This window comes from Drosophila gunungcola (assembly GCF_025200985.1).
Source record: "Drosophila gunungcola strain Sukarami chromosome 3L unlocalized genomic scaffold, Dgunungcola_SK_2 000014F, whole genome shotgun sequence".
Classification (NCBI taxonomy): domain Eukaryota; kingdom Metazoa; phylum Arthropoda; class Insecta; order Diptera; family Drosophilidae; genus Drosophila; species Drosophila gunungcola.
In genome coordinates, this window is record NW_026453182.1 from 1,797,953 (window position 1) to 1,818,992 (window position 21,040).

At 42.3% G+C, this 21,040-nt stretch overlaps 3 protein-coding genes across 3 annotated transcripts in view; 2 read left to right on the top strand and 1 right to left on the bottom strand.

Moving 5' to 3' along the window:
* Positions 1-21,040, top strand: part of LOC128260035 (uncharacterized) — a 104,279-nt gene that overhangs the window by 2,076 nt on the left and 81,163 nt on the right.
* Positions 1,168-11,492, bottom strand: LOC128260037 (T-related protein). Its single transcript, XM_052992728.1, is given in 8 exon segments — positions 1,168-1,864; positions 1,944-2,340; positions 2,804-3,586; positions 3,589-3,598; positions 3,661-3,804; positions 4,147-4,267; positions 5,377-5,725; positions 11,131-11,492. Coding segments are annotated over 7 exon segments (2,109 nt in total). The 5' UTR covers positions 5,721-5,725; positions 11,131-11,492; the 3' UTR covers positions 1,168-1,554.
* LOC128260038 (succinate dehydrogenase [ubiquinone] flavoprotein subunit, mitochondrial) lies at positions 15,229-17,342 on the top strand. Its single transcript, XM_052992730.1, is given in 2 exon segments — positions 15,229-17,031; positions 17,033-17,342. Coding segments are annotated over 2 exon segments (1,956 nt in total). The 5' UTR covers positions 15,229-15,297; the 3' UTR covers positions 17,255-17,342.

Genomic DNA, 21,040 nt, shown 5'->3' on the forward strand with positions numbered 1-21,040 from the left:
ATAACATATATATTTATCCAAGTTTAGATGCAATAAATACTGGCTTACAATTTAAATTTTAATTGAATTGAAATCCTTAGTTAACCATTGCAGTACAATTTTGGTTTAATAAAACAAAATAGTTTCACCAATTCCTTCCTAATTAAATTCGGTTTAGGAATTCTATGTATTTCCCAATTTGCCAGAATGCAGATTTTTTTTGTCCGTGTACCGTTCTATCTAAAACATTTTCCCAAATTCCTTCTAATTAAATTCGGAATTCCATGTATTTCCCAATTTGCCAGAATGCAGATTTTTTTCCCGTGTACCCATTCTATTCTAAACCGCCACAAATGATTCCGCCGTGTAATTTTAATTGCACCAACTATTTCTGCCGTGCGGGTGTCCGGCAATTCAGGTGAATGGCGGCACATTCAGTGGCCGTTACCATCCACTTTCTAATGCACTGTGTCGGCCCGGCCAACAGACGCGTATAACCCAAACTCATTATCACCGAGGTCCTTTGTGGTCATTCCGGGCTCATTCCGGGCTGGATTGGTCCTGGCAGATTGCCGCCTGGAGATCGGCCCGTGGGCACTGACTCTGCCAAGTGCTCACTGCTCCATTGTCTGGCTGCGAGTGGCCCGCAGGATGGGGCAAACTTTTGAACTGAATTGAATACCCCTTTGAATCCAACAATGAGCAGGATGCCTGAGTTAAGCTTGGCTTCCGGGTTTCTCCCGGCCTCACATCGTTATTGTCCGTAATTGTTAAGACGATTTTAAGTTTAATAGCTGCCATTCCAAATACCAAAGGAGTCACTTCGTCCGCTGACCCCACGCAAACTCAAGACTTTATCTTTTGTTTTACTATGGCGATGCAATGCTGCACTCTGTGGCCCGGACTGTGTGACTTTTATGGTGCAACACGGTGGCAAAAACTGCCTGGGAAACTGCTTAAATCCTTACAGGAGTCTAGCACGAACAAATATTTTACTACTAAATATTACACTTTATTCCAAAACATCAAATCTAAACGCTGGGAAATGTGCTGTGCTGTTTTGTAAGTATCTTACCTCGTTATATTTTGAAACAGTGAAATAATTCCTTCTGGCTTTTTGGATTCAAACGCATATTACACGTTTTCAAAGCTTAAAAAGGGTTTTACACGATTTTCCATGTCAAATGTATTCTTATTACATAGTATCAAATTGTTTCCTAAAATGTTTGAGCATTGAACGTATGATAGGTAGTATGTAGATATGTTACAAAGTGTCCAAAACAGAAGCCTTCTTTGATCAAAGATTAATGCAACATTGAGCCACTGAGCTTAAATTTTGTAACTCGAAAACTCCCAGTCTCCTTTTCAAACCAAACCGTTGTGTACTTTGATTACGACTTTATAGGAGAGTGTTTTACAGCATATAGATAATTCTACAATAGGTGCGATTGCGGTTGGGTGTGCTTTACTACTTTACTAGTAGCGTTACTAACATAGGGCGTTTACGTCTAATTTGATCGAACATCCATGCGGTCATGCGTCTAAAGGCTGGTGGTGTCTATCCGTGGCATCCGATCACTGCAGAGTGCTCTGGGGCGGTGTAAGGGGTGTCCAGGTATCGGCGCCGACTGCCGCGGCTCCGCTGACCACGGCGGTGGGCACTGAAACCACTGAAACCGCAGCACCGCCGGAGACGGGTGCCCGCTCCACGGAGTGCTCCAGCGAGGAGGACTCTATCTTGATGTCGTGGGAGCTCTTCAGGGCGGCACCGGCGCACTCCAGCGTGATGACCGAGCCCTGCTCGTCGCTCGGCTTGTACATGGCGGCCTGCGGATCGTCCAGCGTCTTCGATACCTCCACGGGCTCCAGCGGATGGGCGGCGTAGCTGCAAGGCGGGGTGGCGGGGATTCATTGATAGCTACGTTAGCGGTAAGAGCGCACAGTTCCCCACCGATTCAACCTACCCGATCTCCAGGGGAATGTACTCCGGCTGGTAGTAGGCGGCCGCGGCGTTCTGGTACAGTCCGTATTCCGCCCCGGATCCGTTGTGCCAGCCACTGGCCGGATAGCTCAGGGCCGAGGGCGCATTCAGCACCGCATTCGTGTACAGCTGGTGGGTGGGCGAGGTCGGCGTGGGATGGTACACCTGGTGGGCGGCTGCTCCGTACGCCGCTTGCGGAGATCCCGACGCCCCGACCCCGACCCCGGCCCCGGGGCCAACACCCACTCCGGTTCCGTAGATGTCCGTCTGGGCCATGTTGTACTGGTGACTGTGCGGCGTCAGGTGGTGGATGGTGTAGCTGGGCGAGGAGGTCGTGTAGCTGGGGGATCCGTTCGTGGGCGACGGCGAGTTGTGGGAGGCTGCAAGTGGACACGGGCGGAGGTCAGTATGGGGTCATTCTGTGGCGTAAGTGTGAAATTTTGCCAGGTCTTTTTGTTAATTGCCCATTAAAAGTCTGTTAAATTGGATTAACATAAGGAATAATTGCCTTAGATTTGAGTCTTCCAAACAAAAATATGGAAAACATTATCTAAAACGAAGTTTAAGCAACATCTGTAGATAAAATCCTTTCAGAATCAATAGCGTTTGGTCTGGGCCTTTTTTAGTCTGCCAGTGTTGTTGGTTTAAATCAATTAAAAGGATATATAATTCTATATCTCTATTAGCTTGCCACCTTTTAAAATGTTTAACAAGACGTCAGTAGATTTACAACAGTTCCATTATATACATTTTGTATCATATGTAATGGTGGTAGTCTTGATATTGTATGATATTTAATGAAAACAAAAGGTCATCTCTTGGGCAACCTGGTGGATTACTCACAGATATTGCGGCCACTGCACACGTTCATGGGCATCGGTCCTGGTACGCTGGTGGCGTTCCAGTAGTTGCCGTTGCTCTGCCAGCTGCTGGGATAGGAGAAGACGGAGGCCGTGGGACTCGCTTCGACCGGCATGAAGCCGGATTGGGCGTAGGAACTGCTGAAGCATCCGGCACCTGCCGCAGAACCGATTCCGGCGGCGCTGGAGCTGCTCACACTGGTGCTCACGGACCCAGTGGACGAGGAGTGCAGACTGGTGGGCGTCTGCGGAGCCGACGGCGGTTGGGGCGACGTGGACGAGGCATTGCCGACGCTTCCGTTGGATCCGGACCCGGAAACCACCCTGGGTCGGCTGTACGGCGTGGTGCGAGTGGGTGCCGCACTGCGCACGGATAGCGATCTGCCGTAGCGATCGCAAGTGGCGCCCGAGGAGGGACCCACAGAACCGGCCGACGAAACACTGGGACACGAGGCCACCAGCCCGTGGCTCTGGGCAATGGAGAGCGGCGGAGCGGCCACGGCGGCGGCTGCAGCCGTATAGTGGGTGGGCGGAGGTATGAGCCAGCCGTAGTGGGTGTCGTGTGGATACAGCGTATCCGGTCGCTCTTTGGCGTCGAGAAAGGCCTTCGCAAAGGGGTTGTACTTGATCTTCAGCGAGGTGACCTCCTCGTTCTGGTAGGCGGTCACCGCTATGAACTGGGTCTCCGGGAACGGATAGGTCACCACGTGCCGCTGTTCGGAACCCACTCGGACCAAATGCACCCGCGGTTCATATTTGTGCAAGAGTTTAGCATTATCTGGGGGAGAATTGCTAGTTGTAATCACAGCTTAAGTAGTTAAGGTCTCAAGGCTTGCTCACCTGTCCATTGCCATTGGTCTTGTTGGTTAACTTCACTTTGGCAAACGAGATGGGCTCCTTCATCCAGTGGGCACCGAAGTTGGGAGACTCGGGGTGTACGTAAATAGGGTTCGATGGGGGAACTTCCGCCTTGCCACCAGGAACCTACAAAGTGGGGAAAATAAATAAATAAATATATTTTCAACTTGATAAGAAATTTTATGGAAAATATAAGGCATTAGAGTGTGTTCTAATTAAATTTTAAGAGTCTAGTTAAACTGAAACTGAAATTTTCGCTTTATTAAAAGCTTCTATAAAAATAGATTGATCTCAAGCAAACATCTCGAGAACTAGCAAATTTTTTAAACAAACCAAAGTAAAAATCCCCAAATTCCAACTTGAATATATAAAAAGTGTGAAATTATACAATAAGAAATTATATTGTCAGACTTCGATCTTGTTATATGCTTAAAGATTCAAACCGAACTTTAAGACAAAAAGACTCACCCATTCGCCGTTGACGTACTTCCAGCGATGAGAGTCGATCTGTACGAACTCCAGGAGGACGGTGTACATGGCGGCGGGATCCAGACCCGAGGCACTGATCTTCACCACGGGGAACATGCGCCTGTGTGTGACAACGGGGATCGCAATTAGCAATTATAACAGTTATATAACAGTTGCCATGCATTCGTAATAGTGGGCAAACAGTGAGCGCAAATGGTTAACTGCCACGAATCGTTTACCTTTGCCATTGCATTGCCTTTGCCTTTGGCCCAGACCACAGCCGAAATCCCCCAAAGGCGGAGTTCAAATCTGGAGATGGAGCCGGCGGAGGGAAGAGGGTCGGTCCGGATTGCGTTGCGGGCAAATATTGGAACTGCTCATGCGGGCTCTGTTCCACAACAATTAGTACAAGATGGCGGCTGTTGCCGGGCCACGCTAATTAGCACCTGACCAGGCCAGCAGACCGACTCTCGACCCTCGTCTCTCCTCCCTTCGGATCTCGGATCTCGTCTTTCGGCCCGGTTCCAAGTTCTAAACGCGCGTTTCGCGCACACACACACTCCCCGTAAATTGGTAAATATTTTTAGTTATTTCAACAAATGCTGGCATGTAAATAAACACATGTACAGCCTTTTCTATACACTCTGAAAAAAATCATTCCCATTTGTTTAGATTTCCTACGCCATTTTTAGTTAAGTTTAAACATATTTCTGCACAAATTTTTAAATTCGCCTTATAGTTCCATTAAGTAGTTGTTTAAAAATTAGCTTTTTATGAATTAGTTTACAAGCTTAAGAAACAGATTTTTTAGCTTAGATATAAACAAGGGTTTATAGTATTCTCAAGTAGTTAGATCTAAAGGAAAGCTTTTCAAAAAAAAAAAAAAAACTTAACTTAACTTAATTTAGTACATTTTTTTTCAAATATTAATCCTTGGTTATTGTTGGTATTCAAATATTCCTACCACTCTTGCACCTAATTTTGTCTTAAAAACAAAGAAGTGCATTTTTTTTCCGAGTGCATTCATTTTAACCTGAACTGGGAAAACGTTATCGCTTCATTATGACTTGCAAACGACGGGCAGTGAGATGAAAACTATGGAAAACTGATGCAGCAAAAACAAAAGCGCAAAAACTCATTGCCAATTTGCATAGGAAAACAAAATGCGCCGCCATCGCCGTTTAGCACATTTCAAATTCGAACAGCCCCCAGAAAATTTCACTGACTCACCTGCCGTTCTTGGTGACGATCATCTCGTTGGTGAGATTCTGGAAACGCAACCAGAGCTCCCGGTCGTCCAAGGAGATGCGTAGATTTCGATCCAGTTCGTTGGGACTTCCTGCTCCGCCTACGACCCGATGGCCGCCATTGCCGGATACGCCGGCACCGCCGGCTGTGCCCACCACCACGCCCCCCATTCCATGACCATGCCCATGTCCGTTGTGGGTCACATGCTGGGGCGAACCACTGCCACCAGCTCCGCCGCCACCACCCCCACCTGCTCCTCCCCCCGACACATTGCCACTGAGTCCGGTTGTTGGATCCACGGCGGACAAGATGTGCGATGTGGTCATGTCAGCTGCAATGCACAGAAAGAATGATAAATCAACATTTTAGTTTCACATTAAATTAAATTCGTTTAATAATATTAATTATGTTGAAAATTTTTAATTCACTTGATTTATTTATCTTGTGATTCCCAAAAGGCACTTCCTGTGTTAAGAAAGATTGAAAGAGAGAACTTGTTGCTCACTAAACGTCTCATAAAAATGATCGGCCCAGGATCCATAGGTCTCCTACACTGTCCTAGGATAATTTAATAGTAATTACAAATCATATTCGGAAATATTTAAAGAGATCTGTGAGATAAATTTAATAATGACTAAAAAAATGTTATAGTTTTTCAGTTTGTGTCAATTTAAAAAAAAATTGTTCTCAACATTTTGATTCTCAAACGTTTAAATTGTTGTTAATAAAAGCTAAAAAATAAATAAATCTTAAATTCTCAATGGCAAACTCTAGCTCAAACAATAATACTAATTCTCATAGTTTTCCTAATCAATATAGCCCTAAAAAGGCTAATATTCTAGAATTCTTAGCCATTTTTTGTAGTTATTGGATTTTAAGAATTGTAAACACTTTTAATACCTAAAAACGTAGAGTAATTTTTTAGGCATATTTTACTCTAGCAATTAATAGAAACAAGACCGAAAATATTAATTATTTATTTTTAGAACTAATCGAACTTACAAGTCATTTTATTTTTTCAATTTAAATTTAAAACTTGAGGGATACAATTACTATTTGAGTATTATTTAAATCTAACGATTTTAGTTTCACAAATAATAATTGTTCTATGAGTTTTATTTTCAGCTTGACAAATAACGCTAGCCTTGGAGAGTTTTTAACATTCATATTCATGCGGGTTTCGTTTGTTGTAGAAATGCCGTAGTCCACTTAGTCTATTTCCATTTTCCTTTTTCCTTTTTATTTTCAATCCAAAAAAATTAACTTAAGCAATAATGCTTATTTAGTTGATTATGACAGGCTGAAAATAAAACTCAAAGAACAATCACAAATTGTAGAGCTGAAAATAAAACCAAACAAATAATCGTTGTTATTGAGATTCCTATAAAACTCAAAATGTAACTGTTATTTTTTCTGTAAATCGTAAAACTCGAAAAATAATCGTTGAAAAGTAATTTTTTAATAAAACATATAATCATTACGGTCCCTGATTAAGACATTTTCTTTGATTTTCGGTGTTATTTGACTCATTCTCGCAACCGGGTTCCAAAAAAAATGGTTTCGTGGCGGTGGTCAGTGTGCATGGGCATTACATCAAAGCAATCTCAATCTCACCCGCCTGGCGAAGAAGACGAAGTGTCGGCTTTATGCGTTTACAGCACTGTCCCAGGAGCATTAGAAAATGCTCAACCAGCGCTCTTGTCGGCTTTTAATTATATTGCACACTTTAGCCATGCCTGGCATTTCGTCTGCGAGTGCGTCTGACTGGGACTGGGATTGAGACTGGGACTGGGACTGGGACTGGAACTGGGATTGAGTTGGCTGAGTTGGCTGAGTTGGCTGAGATGGCTGAGATGCTGGCTGGCCATAAACAACGGGCACCCTTTTTATTTATGGCCGCGGCAACAAACACCTCTGTTTTGCGTCGGGTTTGGGCCAGGGTCATTTGTACGGTTCGGATGCTCGAAAACCCCTCAGATGTGCCGGTTCGGCTGATGTCTAAATTCTTAGCCCCCCCTCCACCGAAAGTGTTTCTCGCAATGTTTTGTAATCATAAATTAACAAAATGTATTAATTGTTTTGTTTGTTTTTATTGGGCCACGAATTGGAGGCCAAGTGCCGCCGTCTAGGATTCTTTTATGGGAACGACCCCAAATACCTAAGACTGATTGTTCTTGATTCTTGGATCCAGATTTGATTTATGGGAAATTTCTTCACCCATCTTCCATCATAAAAATGGCAGTAACCGAATGCGGTTTGATGTCTTTCGTATTTGTCAACCATTTAATTTGATGGTGTCAAGCGAACAGGTTTTTTTCTAGTGTTCTAGGTGAGACCCACATAAAATCATCTCCACAATCAATCAGTAGATATATACTTCCTAGTTGCTTCTAAAGCGGGAAAAGCAAATCAATCAATGTGGTGTTTTTTGAAAGAACATAAATCAGTGTACTCAATTTTTGTGGGTTTTAACACTATTCCTTTTGTTCAAGTATGATTCCTAATAAATATTTTATTAAAGATAGTTCAAACAATTAAGTAATAACAACTGTGGTTAAAGATTGCTTTCATCTATAAACATTAATCTACACCCAATTAAAATTTCCCAAGAGCTTCCCCCATAAAATTGATTTCAATCAGTTGAATTTAAAAGTTTAACCACTCTAACCCTTTGGCGGAAAGTTAAATTCAGTTTATGGATTTTGAAGGGTTTCCGTTTTTCCCGCTCGTGTTCGCGCCGCGTTATCCTAATTTTCACGCGATTCTTGGCGCGTTTTTCTCATGTCCCCAATAGACGACATCATAAAAATTCACTCTTCATGACGGTGCCGACGATGGTTCCCCACATGGCTGGTGGCTGATGGCTGATGGCTGATGGCTCATGGCCGTGTTTGTGTTCCACATCGATCCGCACCGCCACTCCAGCCTCCAAGTCTTTGGTCCCATCACTAAGCTTAATGAAAAGCTGTTTTTGTGTGTTGTCTCCTCATCCGAGGGAGCGGGAGCGTGTGTGACTGTTTGCCCCTGTCTATGTGGTATAGTATATACTTTGACTTTTGATGGCAGCCATGACGGGTTTCGGCTTTGGGGTTTGCATTCGACTCTTTCCCCATCCGCTTTGTTGTTGGCTTTGTTGATTTTTGAATCATTTCGTGACTTTGATATTTACTCAGACGCTTTGAGAGGTTTTTTCGTATGAAATATGCGCGCTATTCGAAATCGAACCGAACCTTTTGTAATATGGCGCTTACGTACTCAAAGTACTAGCACAAACGAACACGTACTAATGGTCGTGAATAAAAACACATTCACGTTTGCACTTTTTTATCTTAAAACTGTAGGAGAGGGAGTGCCGGCTCATCAAATATGAATTCTTATTAAGCTGGCTTTTCAGAAACCATAGAAAGTTCATTTAAATCATTGAAAAATCAAGCCGCATTTAATAGTGATAGTTAAGCTTTAATTGGGTGCACAGCAATTGGATTATTTCCTTAATTTATTCCTATTTAAATGAAGTTGAAAAGACTAGTTTTTTTATGAACCTGTTAAATTGCTTTTATTGGGTGTAAATGTATGAAGCCTTCGCTTTTATTGAATAGTATTAATTATTTATAACTATTTAAATTAAGAAAGTCAAATTTAACATGATATTGTATTAATTAGAAAAATTTCAGTGTGTTTAAATTGTTTTACTTTGCACAACACGAAAATTGCTCTGCCTTTATTGTTTACCTGTTTAAACTTCATTTGGTTCTTTACTATCTATATCTATCTTACTTACTTATGATTGCCTAATGTTTTTCACATACCTATGTTCTTTTAGTAATTAATATATTACTGAATTACGAGCAACCATTTAACTTATTTGCTATTACGCAGCTAAAAATTCAATGACCCCCAAACTCCTGGCAATATCCCCCCAAACATTCTTACACGTTTATTGTTACTTGTATTTATTCGCTAGGCTACGGATTTATCCACTTCGATTCGCGGTTTGCTCAAAAGGATTATATTTCGCACCTGCTCAGGATGCTTGCGGGTGGCATCGATGACAAGTGTTTGCTGGTAGCCCATCGGAGGCGATTAAACCAAATTTGCTAAATTTCACACACCACTTCGCATGAAAATAAACCGAATTTAAATTTAGACACTGCGGGGGCGCACTGAATTCGAACCTGCGAACCTGCGAACCAGCGAAAGAACGGAAATGCCAGCGAAGTAGGGGAATCCAATCGCCATATTTCCGGAGGACAATGTCAAAGGTCACGCCTTGAGAAAGAGCCAGTTGATTGCTTTTTCCGGCTACCTTTGTTTTTTTCTTTTGGGGGGGGGGGCGGTGTGGGCGTGGTCGTTCACGCCGATTGTCACACTTTTGTTTTCTGCACTGCACGGCACACTGATAGGCGCACTTTATGAGCGGCGTACTAAAATTTTGTACAAACTGTAATTAATTAGTAAGCATTTGTCAAGTACTAAACGCTCTGCGGGGGAGGGGCGGTAGGGCGGAGGGGGCTCCTTCGGTCTGTTTATGGGCATCTTTGATTTGCATTTAATAGGATAATTTTCACATGCGTCGTAATTGACTGGCCGATCGATCTGACTTGGTGTTTTTTGGCAATCCATGTCTGAAAGTCTGCGTTGAAATTCTTATGTCCCCACTAATTTGCGTGTGAACGTCTGCCACGCCCACGGCCACAGAAATATAACTCCTCCCGCCCCCTTCTCGGCTGCTGTTTTATGTCATTAGAGGTATTATTAGGATCGTTAATGGGGGATTTTGTCACTTGCCCGCTGGATTTCGGGCGGCTCGTCAACACTTTTTTTTGGCCAAGTGTCAAAAAGTGTCTGTTTGGTGGTTTTGTTTGGTTTCGGCATTTGATTTTCACACGTTCGCTTAAATAGGTTTGCCAATTTGCTATTTGATTACGTTTATGGCCATATGTCACACAGAGAAACAAGCACTGACATTTTATGATCTCTCAGCTCTCGATTCGGAGAAGGGACTATAGTGAAATATGCATTTTTGGGCGGCTTTTGATTTTGGGGTCATTTAATTTTATAGTTGCTAAATTTTGTGGGATTCAAAATAGGTGATCGGGCTTTTTTTCACAGAGTTTTGGCAACTAGTAAAAGAGTAAGCTCCTTGCAATATTTGAATTTATAAGTGACGCTTAAAGCGTTATTAGATATCTTATATCATAAGCATTAGATTTTTCTAAATAAAGGTCTTCCCAAAAACATTATGTGCTTATGTAGTAACATAATATAATATCATAGTCCCAAGTACATTTATTTATTTATAAGTCAATATATATTTTTTTTGCCGACGGGTTTTGGTTGTATGCAACATTTTCGTCAAAAATATGTTTCAAACAAATATTTCTGTAATGTAAAATATACCCGAATTTTTTCCTAAGCTTAATTTTAATTATTAAAAATTTGTCGATTCACAAACGAAACTACTTAAAGAAACTTTTTTTTATATAAGCCAGCCAAGATACTTTTTCTTATGGGTTCTAGTATTTTATAAATGTCTTAAGCTCATGGTCTTGCACTATTCATTCACTTAAAAATATTCACTAAGTTGGCATTTTTTCGGGGATGCTATACCTATAGGTAATTATCCTATCTATTTTTGCATTTTCCACGGATTTGATTAAAATGTACAATAAAATCTGATAATGACATTTTTGTATAATCACTGTTAGACTTAAATTTCAATCTAAGTTAACTTACATATTTGGAAAAATGCTCCGCGCCGTAATTCGGCGTTTTCGATATAATCCAGTTGAAAAACTCCGTCTCAAGATGGGTTGGTTTTGATTAAAGTTTAGTTTGGAATGCACCTAAATCACGCACTTATTTAAACACTGTTTTTTCCGGGGATCTCTTTAACTACGGGAAAAACGCCACGGATCACTTTCGAAAAGATCAGATGAGAGAAGGAAGAGACAGCCGCAGACCGCGTGCCTTTTTTCAGGTTTTTAAGTTTTTCAATTCGAGTCGAGTTCCGAGTTGTGCGCTGCCGCCGATCGTGTGTTTGCGTTGCCACCGTTCCCGAGCTAATGATCGACGATCGGTGCTAATTTTTTCAACCATCACAAGCCGCGCTTTCGGTTCCTCTTTTTTCTCGTCTTTGGCCGACATCGTTGTAGTTGTCGTTGTAGTTGTTGTTTTCGGTTGTTTGGCCCGTGATGGCCGGCTAGCGAAACTCTTTCCCGCTCTTATAGCCGTCCTCTTCTGGCCCTATCGGTGATCGGTTAGCGGATGGTTAGGCCACACCCTCTAACAGGTAAGACCGCTTCGCCATCTCGCCTCTCACTCGCTCCTCCAGCCGGTCAATCTGCGGCCATCGCCTGGGAGCCTGTTTGCCACCAGGTAGAAGAGCCCTCGGCGGGGCTCTCAGGTGGGTCGGATCGCTCAGGGCGAGCACAACTCTCAGAACTGGAGTCCTAGGCGGGATTTATTTGAGCCCCGCTGTTGGCCCCGTCCGTGGATAATCGATCAATATTGCATGCGCCAAAAATTAAGTGAAACGTGTTTCAGCCGCTCAAATTTATTGCACACAGAAAAATCATCTTAACTTTTGACCACAATGTTCGCTTAACTTTTTTGGCAAAGAAACATTCAAAACTACGCTTTTTTCGGTATAGAAAACTATGAATTGTTGGTTTGTCGCATAAATATTATTTATAATATCTGAGTTGTTGTATACCCCTGCAGAGGGTGTTATATTCAATATTCTTGGTTAAAAAGATTTTTCTATAACAAATCACAATTCTTGTTAAAATAACATAATATGTACGTATAAACATATGTCGGAACAGCCGAGATCAGACGCCTATATCATACAACTGCCATAGCAATATAGGTTCTTAAACGAATACTCGAGATATCAAAAACTGGGTTTTTATTTTACAAGGATCAGGCAACATTGCTATTTTGCTGACATAAGGTGTGAAAATCTTCAAAAAATCTGTTTTCAACGAAAGTAAATTCGGAGTTATGGCAATTCGAAAACGATAATGACAATTAAATTCTTACTAATCCAATCAGGTTTAAAGAATTAAAAACTTAATATATTTTTTTACAATTTTATAAATTTGAACTGGTTTTATAATTGTGTTGACAAGTTTTCTAATAAATGCAAGGGTATATGAACTTTGGTTTACATATAAATTTAACAGACGTTAAATATTTTTGTTGGAGTTGATGAATTGAATTTACAAATACATTTTTTGTGTTGTAGGACACAATAATAAATTGACTTTGAATGTTTATAAAATGGCTTTGGGAAATAACCAACATGATCATTGAAGTCACAATACAACTGCCATTTTTAGAACTATGTAGTTATATCAAAAGAGTTCATACCTAGAAAACGAGATGGAAAGGTTTCGGTTCTTGATTGTTGTTTTCTCTCCGTCTTTCTGAAGTCTGGACTTTCTGTCCGTTGGGCCCTATCCATTGTACGCCACGGACTGGCTTTGATTTGTTTAGACGCTCGTTTCGTGTTTTGTTTAAGCAACCAATTAAAACTTTTTATTTTTTCCATGGGGTCTGTTTGCAGCCCAAAACGAGTTTGCCGATGAAACACTTTTTTTTTTTGGTAATTTTTTCAGCAGAATTTCGAGTTGTAAACATTTGACTCCAAGGCGTCAATTTGAGTATTTGGCCAAAATATGAGTTGGCCCGGGGCGGAGTTCCTTAGTTTTTGGGGCGGTGCGTAACAACACTCGGCCAAACAATATTTGGCATTAGAATTAGAGTTAAACGGGTTCGAAAATCGATTTGATATGGAATATTAAAATCAAGGATGACTGAGTAACGATCACAGGTTAAAAAGACTCAATAGTAGGATTTAAAAAAAAAATATTTTACACTTCATAAAAGACTTTTATTACTTTGTTTTATTTACCTACTACAAAATGTTATTAATATATTTTATTCCTTATTTCTTTAATTATCATGGAAGTATATGGATAAATTGTCATTTCAACTTAAAATGGAATCCTAAAATATTTTCTTAATGACTTTACTTAGAAAAAAAGAAAAAGAACATATTTAAAAATATACACAAATTATCCATTCATTATTGCCTAAATTTGAGTGCTAATTTTAAAGAATATAATAAATGACGAATAGCGTTTTCCTAGGCTGCCATTTAATTCGAGTTGTTGAAAGTTTGCTGGGTTGTTAACAATTTGTATATTTTAGCGGCAACTATTTATAGCTTTTCCGTGATTTTCGAGATCACGCGCCGCTTGCAATCGCTGTCTGAATTTTTTAGTGGATTCCGGCTCGCATTTTAGTCGGTTCCAAGTCATCGCCGCGTGTCAATGGACCGACTTCATCCGGGGGGCTGGGAACGGTCGAAAAGTTGGGCATTCTATGGCGCTGAAAGACAAACAGCTCGCGGCAGCGATGGCCATTAGTTTGAGGTCTGCTACAACCATTCGTCGGGAGTAGATGGGAAAAATCAACAGACTGGGCAACTCAATAAAATAGCAGTAGATGGAAATGGAGGGGAGGCCGGCGGAGGCTGAGCGGCTGGGCTAATGGAGAAAAGTATCTGGCGGATGGACAAGTGAATCGAATGGTCGCAATGTAGTTGTCGCACCCGTGACGGATTTGACTGGCTACCTATCCGTCGGCCATTCATTAAAGGCTGCCGCACGTTTTCATTAAGAATTCGGGCGGAGGAGTACGCGGAAAAGCAGGCCAACCCTCCGCGATCCTCAACCCTTTCGAGGGGATCGTCCTTGCCCTAAATATTCACCGCACGGCATTGTAGCCGCTTTATGGCCAATCCTTTCTGCTTGTGTGTTTGCAAACAATTCGATTTTATGGCCGCCTAAGCGAATTTCCCCGCCTCAATTAGGCTGAGGTTGTAAACTCATAAAGCAAACACGCGAGAGTGCGATCGCCGAGCAGGCAGCCGTCGAAAAAAGGAAAAAATCAGGGGCCGGCATTCGGTTTGCACAGGATACGCATGCAAGTACGCATGTCCTTTGGGCGCAATTAGCCGGCGGGAAAATCCCAATATCCCAGCCGATATCATCGATCCCAGAGCAAACCCAGCGATCGAGTTCGTGTCCGAAGTCTTTCGTTCGCCATTCTTGGCTTTCCGCCCATTGGTTCGCCCCTTTTCAGTCTGTTTGCTCGAACCCAAACACAAACACAAGCGCAAACCCAAACCCAAACCCAAACCCAAACGCAGACCCAAAACCCAGACTCATTTACATATACTGCTCGTCTTCTGCTGTTTTCGCTGCGCTCAAGTATGTTTGCCCGGTCCGATCTCTCCGTGTTTGCTTTTGGCCATCTTAACCATCTTGGCCATTTGCCGCTCGTCTACTTCTTGCTCTTCAATGCCGCGGCAGGATTTTCGTGGAAATTTCCAGCTTTTACGAGCACCAAACTTGAAAATGGCGTGACTCGGCAAACATTAGATGGAACACCAAACGAAGTCCGCCTGTGACAATGTTGATTTAGCTTTGACAAAAAACTTCTGCAATTAGTGGCGCAATTTCGCAAGCTTCTCCACTTAATGCGAGGACTTTTAAAATTTAGTATTTCATATTCCTAGTATCTTTCATATATATTTTATACACAAGTGTAATTTTTGTGTTAAAGTACAAAGTTATTGATTATAATATATTTTGATAAATAATAACAGAAAGAAAAAAATATTGATTGATTTGACAATAAACGGAAATTATTGCAGGATTTTTTAAACAAATTTTTTTGCAGAAATAAGACCATTTAATTAAAAATTTCTGTAAAAATTTTCTAGCAATCGCAAACTCTTTGCGTTTTTCACCTTAATTCGTAAACAATTCGTAGATTTAATAACGCAAAACTCGATCTGTCCACGTAGTTAACCCAGAATTACCACTGAAAATGAATCGCCTGTTCGCCAAGCGGGCAGCACAGCCTCTTTCCAGGATGCTTCTGTGTTCACGTGTGACTAGCTGGTTGCAGGTATGCCCGGCTAGAAACTCCAGTTGCCAGGAAGAGTATGCCCTGACGGATCACAAGTTCGATGCGATTGTGATTGGAGCTGGCGGAGCTGGAATGCGGGCGGGATTTGGACTGGCGGAGAAGGGTTTCAAGACGGCCGTGATTTCGAAACTGTTTCCCACCCGATCCCACACGGTGGCTGCCCAGGGCGGCGTCAATGCCGCCCTGGCGAATATGGACAAGGACGACTGGAAGTTCCACTTCTACGACACGGTCAAGGGCAGCGACTGGCTGGGCGATCAGAACGCCATCCACTACATGTGCCGCGAGGCGGAGAAGGCGATCTACGAGCTGGACATGTACGGGATGCCCTTCTCCCGCCGACCGGATGGTAGGATCTACCAGCGACCCTTCGGAGGGCAGACCCTGGACTACGGCAAGGGCGGGGTGGCCAGAAGGGCGTGCGCATGCGCAGATCGCACTGGTCACGCCCTCATCCACACTCTGTACGGACAGACGTTGAAGTACGCCGACTGCTGCCACTACTTTGTGGACTACTTCGTCCTGGATCTGATCATGTCGCGGGGCAGTTGCGTGGGTTGCTTGGCCTGGAAGCTGGACGACGGCACCTTCCATCGGTTCTGGGCCAACAACACCGTGGTGGCCGCCGGCGGCTGTGGTCGAGTCTACTTCTCCACCACCGCCGGACACACGTGCACGGGTGATGGCAATGCCTGGGTGTCGCGGCAGGAGCTGCCCCTCATGGACATGGAGTTCGTGCAGTTCCATCCCACGGGCATTTACGGAGCAGGCTGTCTGATCACCGAGGGTGTGCGCGGAGAAGGCGGCTTCTTCCTGAACTCCAAGGGGGAGCGCTTCATGGAGCGCTATGCCCCCCAGGCCAAGGATCTGGCCTCCAGGGATGTGGTGGCTCGGGCCATGACCATGGAGGTCCTCGCCGGCAATGGTTGCGGTCCGCTCCAGGATCATGTGCACCTGCAGCTCCATCACATTGATCCTAAGGTAATCAGGGAGCGATTGCCAGGCATTATGGTCACCGCAAGGATCTTTGCCAAGGTGGATGTGACCAAGGAACCGGTGCCGGTTCTACCCACAGTGCACTACATCATGGGCGGCATCCCAACGAACTACAAGGGTCGGGTGATCACGGTGGACGAGAATGGCTGTGAACAGGAGGTCAAAGGCCTCTACTCCTGCGGCGAAACATCCTGCGCCTCGGTCCACGGGGCCAATCGACTGGGGGCCAACTCCCTGCTGGATTTGATCATCTTCGGACGGGTGTGTGCCCATGATATTGCCGAAAACAGTTGTCCGGGGGACAAGCCACCCGAGGTGGATGATAGGGCCACGGAAAAGTCAATGGAAAACTTCAAGTGGCTGCGCAATGCTAACGGAGACACTCCGACAGCTTGCTTAAGAGCGGAACTGCAGCGCACTATGACCAAGCATGCGGCTGTCTTCCGGGAGGGAAAACTCCTCAAGAAGGGGCTGCTCAAGGTCGCCGAGCTGTGCCAGCAGTTCAAGGACATTAAGATCACCGATCGCACCCTGGTGTGGAACACCGACCTCGTCGAGACTCTGGAGCTGCAGAATATGCTGGCCAATGCGGTTCACATCATCACGGCCATGGAAAATCGAAAAGAGTCGAGGGGCTTCGCATGCTCGCGAGGATTTCAAGACCCGCCTGGATGAGCTAGACTATGGGGCTCCGATGGCCGGGCAGAAAAAAAAGCCCATAGATGAGCATTGGCGCAAACACACCATGACCTATGTCCTGGACAATGCGGGCTGCGCTTCGGTCAAATACCGCCCGGTGGTGGACACAACATTGGACGACTCGGTGGCCCCTATTCCACCCGCTCCGCGCACCTATTGATTGTTTACGGCAACTTCGAACAGGTTTATTTTATCTTACTTATGCTGATTAGGATTTATAAATGTATACATTAACACCAACGAAAATCATTGTTGATTTATGTAAGTAACAATCCGTGAGTAAAACAAAGTGCTTTGAATGTAGGGTCGATGTTGAGTTTTTTGATATGGAAATTCTCAATGCTTATTAGTATTAAAAACTTCAATTGAAAGGTCCCAGAAAGTACAAGCTAACAGTTATTCATTTTTATATGTATTAAATATAGTTTTTAGGACCAGCTGAGGAGATTGTATAATATTTTGTTACATATGTATTTAGTCTTTAAAATTTATTTAATTTATCTTAGAATCTTAAGAAGAGGGGTTGTAAGTTGTCATACCTACACCACATACACCACATAAAGTAAATCCGGAACACCATAAGTAGCAGCGGCAAAAAATTAAAGTCCAGGTGAACTCAAGAAAAGTCAAAAAAATAAATCGCAGAGAAAAAGTTGTGACAACAATTTGAAATATATTTGGAAAGTTGCCTAAAGCCGTGGAAATATTTTTATTGAACTTATAAGTTAGTTATAAAGAAATACAAGCCTAAAAACCAAAAATAAATTTTATCACTATATCACGAATCTGACAAGCTTTTAACCTCATCAATTGACGAAATGATTTAAATTTGAAGTTAAACTTATTTGTCCCTTGTTTTACTGTAAATCTTTTTTTTAAGAATTTTATATAAGCATTACTATTATTATTGTATCATGATATCTACCCAAATTGGCAAAGATTAACGTACGTTATCAATAAACACGTTGTCTATTGCTATATATACTTATAGGTCTTATTTCGAACGGAGATTTTAACGAATTAAAAGGTAGATAAACATATATAAATATTCCCTAGCACTAGTAAAAATCTTTATTTACATCTTTATTGGTAATTGAAATAAAATTTAACCAGTTGATCTAGGAATACCAGTTACCACCACATAACACTAACAGGGCATTAGACTCAGATGGCTATCGGTCCAACTCGATTGCTGATGCTGCTCTCGTGCGACTGTTGCCGATGCCTGGGTGTAAATAATTACCCGCTACAGGAATAACTTGTAGGTTATGCGAGGAACGCTCAAAGGAGGACCCGATGGGAGGACCTCCCCTAATGACCACAATAAATTATTTTCATTTAGGGGCATTTAGCATAGAGAAAAAGCCGAGTGCCTGGTAAAGAAATAATTTATAGCTGTTGAAAACTTAACATGTTCATTTGGCAGCATGTGTTTGTGAGTTGGGGTGTTTGTGAGTGTGTGGAAAATGGGAAATTGCTGGGGTGTGTGGGTCCAATAATAATGGCGCTTGTTAAGGCTTATGAGTAAATGTTTGTGTGTGCGTGTGTGGGACAGCAAATGAAAGGCCAACAGAACCGAACAGAACCACACGAATACTTTGCCAGGACTCACCGCCCACCACCCATCAGCTACTCCCAAGGACATGCCCCAACTATTTGGTATGTATTTCGTGTGCCAGTGTGGATACAATTGTTGCTATTTCATATGGTTTTGCTGCCAGGCGAGGCTGCCACCGACAGAAAAATTACAGTTGCATACACATTTGCCTGTGTTAAATTGTCCCACAACCAATACAAAGTGACCTTTTCATTTATTTTTATGATGCCCCCCTCCCCGGCCACCGAACATTTCCCAATTTTCCCATCCCCCTCGCCACATGCTGCATGAATGCTCGCCCAGTCTTGGCCATAAAAAATAGTTTGCTCGATTCAACTTTTCTGCGGCAACAAATGTTGGATACTACGGCCTGAAGAGGTTACTGGATAGAATGTGTTTTTTTTTCCGGGATTTTGAATTTGTTTATTTCAGACTGAGCCTAATGGAAGGGAAATCTGTGGACGTCCATTTCGGGGTTAAATTATATTACAAATATCTGTTCCTGATTAAGGTTGTTTGTTGTTGATTGGGCCGTTTTAACATTACCATAAGTTACAAATATTCTGCTAGCTTTATTGGCAACTATTACGTTGAAAAAACCATAATTGGCATCTTAAAAAAGTATTAAAAGCATTTACTTGCGTGGGTGCAGAACTAAAAACTGTCCACGCAACTTTGTTAATATCTGTTCACCGCAGAACTTTCTTTTTTGCTGCTTTTGGTATTAGGGAAAACTTTGCAGAACTTCGTTAAAGTTCTAGTTTGGCTTAAGCCCTTTATTAAATCATAATGTGAATTTGAGGATATTAAATATGGAGAGAAAAAATCTCTGTATTTATAGGTATCTAAATAAATATTTTATTAGGGGATATATTAAACACCAAAAAAAAATGACTACTTCATGAAACTAACTTTTGTATACAGATTTTTTTTCTTTATAAAAAAAAATTCGGTGAATTATATGTATTTATTTCTAATTTGCTATTTTATAATCTATTTTTATGCGACTTGCCGGGCTTTCTATTTTGTGGCTGCTATGCTCTTCAGTTCCCCCACGAGTATTTTGGCATCTTCTCGCTGTAGTGGATAGCAAGTTTGCCAAAACTCTCGAAGCTGATTCTCCACTTCATCGGAAAACAAAACAAAATGTTTCAGTTTAAGCTTTTACCCAGTCACTTTAGCCTCGTGACGAGTGCAGTGCACTTGCCCCGCAGGAAGATGGAATTGAAAAAATTGAATGAACTGCACTAAACACTTGGAAAATAAATCATACTTCCCGACTTTTATATACATACAGATTTGATTCAAGGAAAATGTGTGATTAATTTTTGGAAATGTACTTCTAAATGAAATACCTTGGTGTTTCAAGATTTATTCAACACTGTTCGTAAAGACATTTAGTTTAAATGTTCTTGTTAAAATCCGACATTTGATAATCAATTTGAGTTCATAAACTTATGCTATTACCAACTAATTTGTACATATAATTAATATAATTCACCAGTCTACAATTATGTGCTTCACCCTAAAAACATCTTCATTTTATGACTTGGGATTGAAGTTGTAACTTTTAGCCTTCCACCAAGTTGCAATCTTTTCGTTTTTCTAAGTGTCCTATATTGTGCTTTAGCTCGTTACCGGGCTTGGCATTTGAAGGATTTGCCAGGAACAGGAGTGGGGCGTATATATCTGTTCCGGGGCCCCGGGCGCTCGAGTGGCCCATCATTTATATGTTGCTTTTCATGCCTTTGACTCAATCATCTGCTCGTTTGGAGGCACCAGGCGCTCCATAATTTCCATTAGAATTGCCCCGGGAGAAAGCCGAGTCAAAGGCCTACCAATCCGGACGTCCAGCTTGACCACTTTGGCAGTTAACTATGCCAAACTGCATTTCGGCCCGATCTATTCTCTTGTTCTGGCCTTTTCTCGGTTTTGCTTTGAGTCTCTGTGTTTGGTTTGGATTGTGTTGAACATGTTTTTCCAACACACAAGCACGCGCCCAAAAACTTTCGTCTGCATACATTTGATTTATTTATAAATTATACACTCTCCGCAAAAATAAAATTCATTTATATTTCCATTTATTTTCTTGCAGGTGAGTTCCGGCCGGAGGAATGCTCTAAATGCGAGAGCAGGTAAACTAGTGCTCTAAAATTGTACGGAATATTGAATTTCCAGTGTGTATCTGGGTACTTACATATGTTTTTCGGTAAATTGATGGCCAAATCTAAAACGAATTGAGTGCCTCCTGTTTGTGAGCCAACCAAATTGAAAGCATATTTTTTTGAACCAGCCCAAAAGCATAACATCAAAAAATAATGTTACTTTCATGGGCCGCATGCAGAAAAG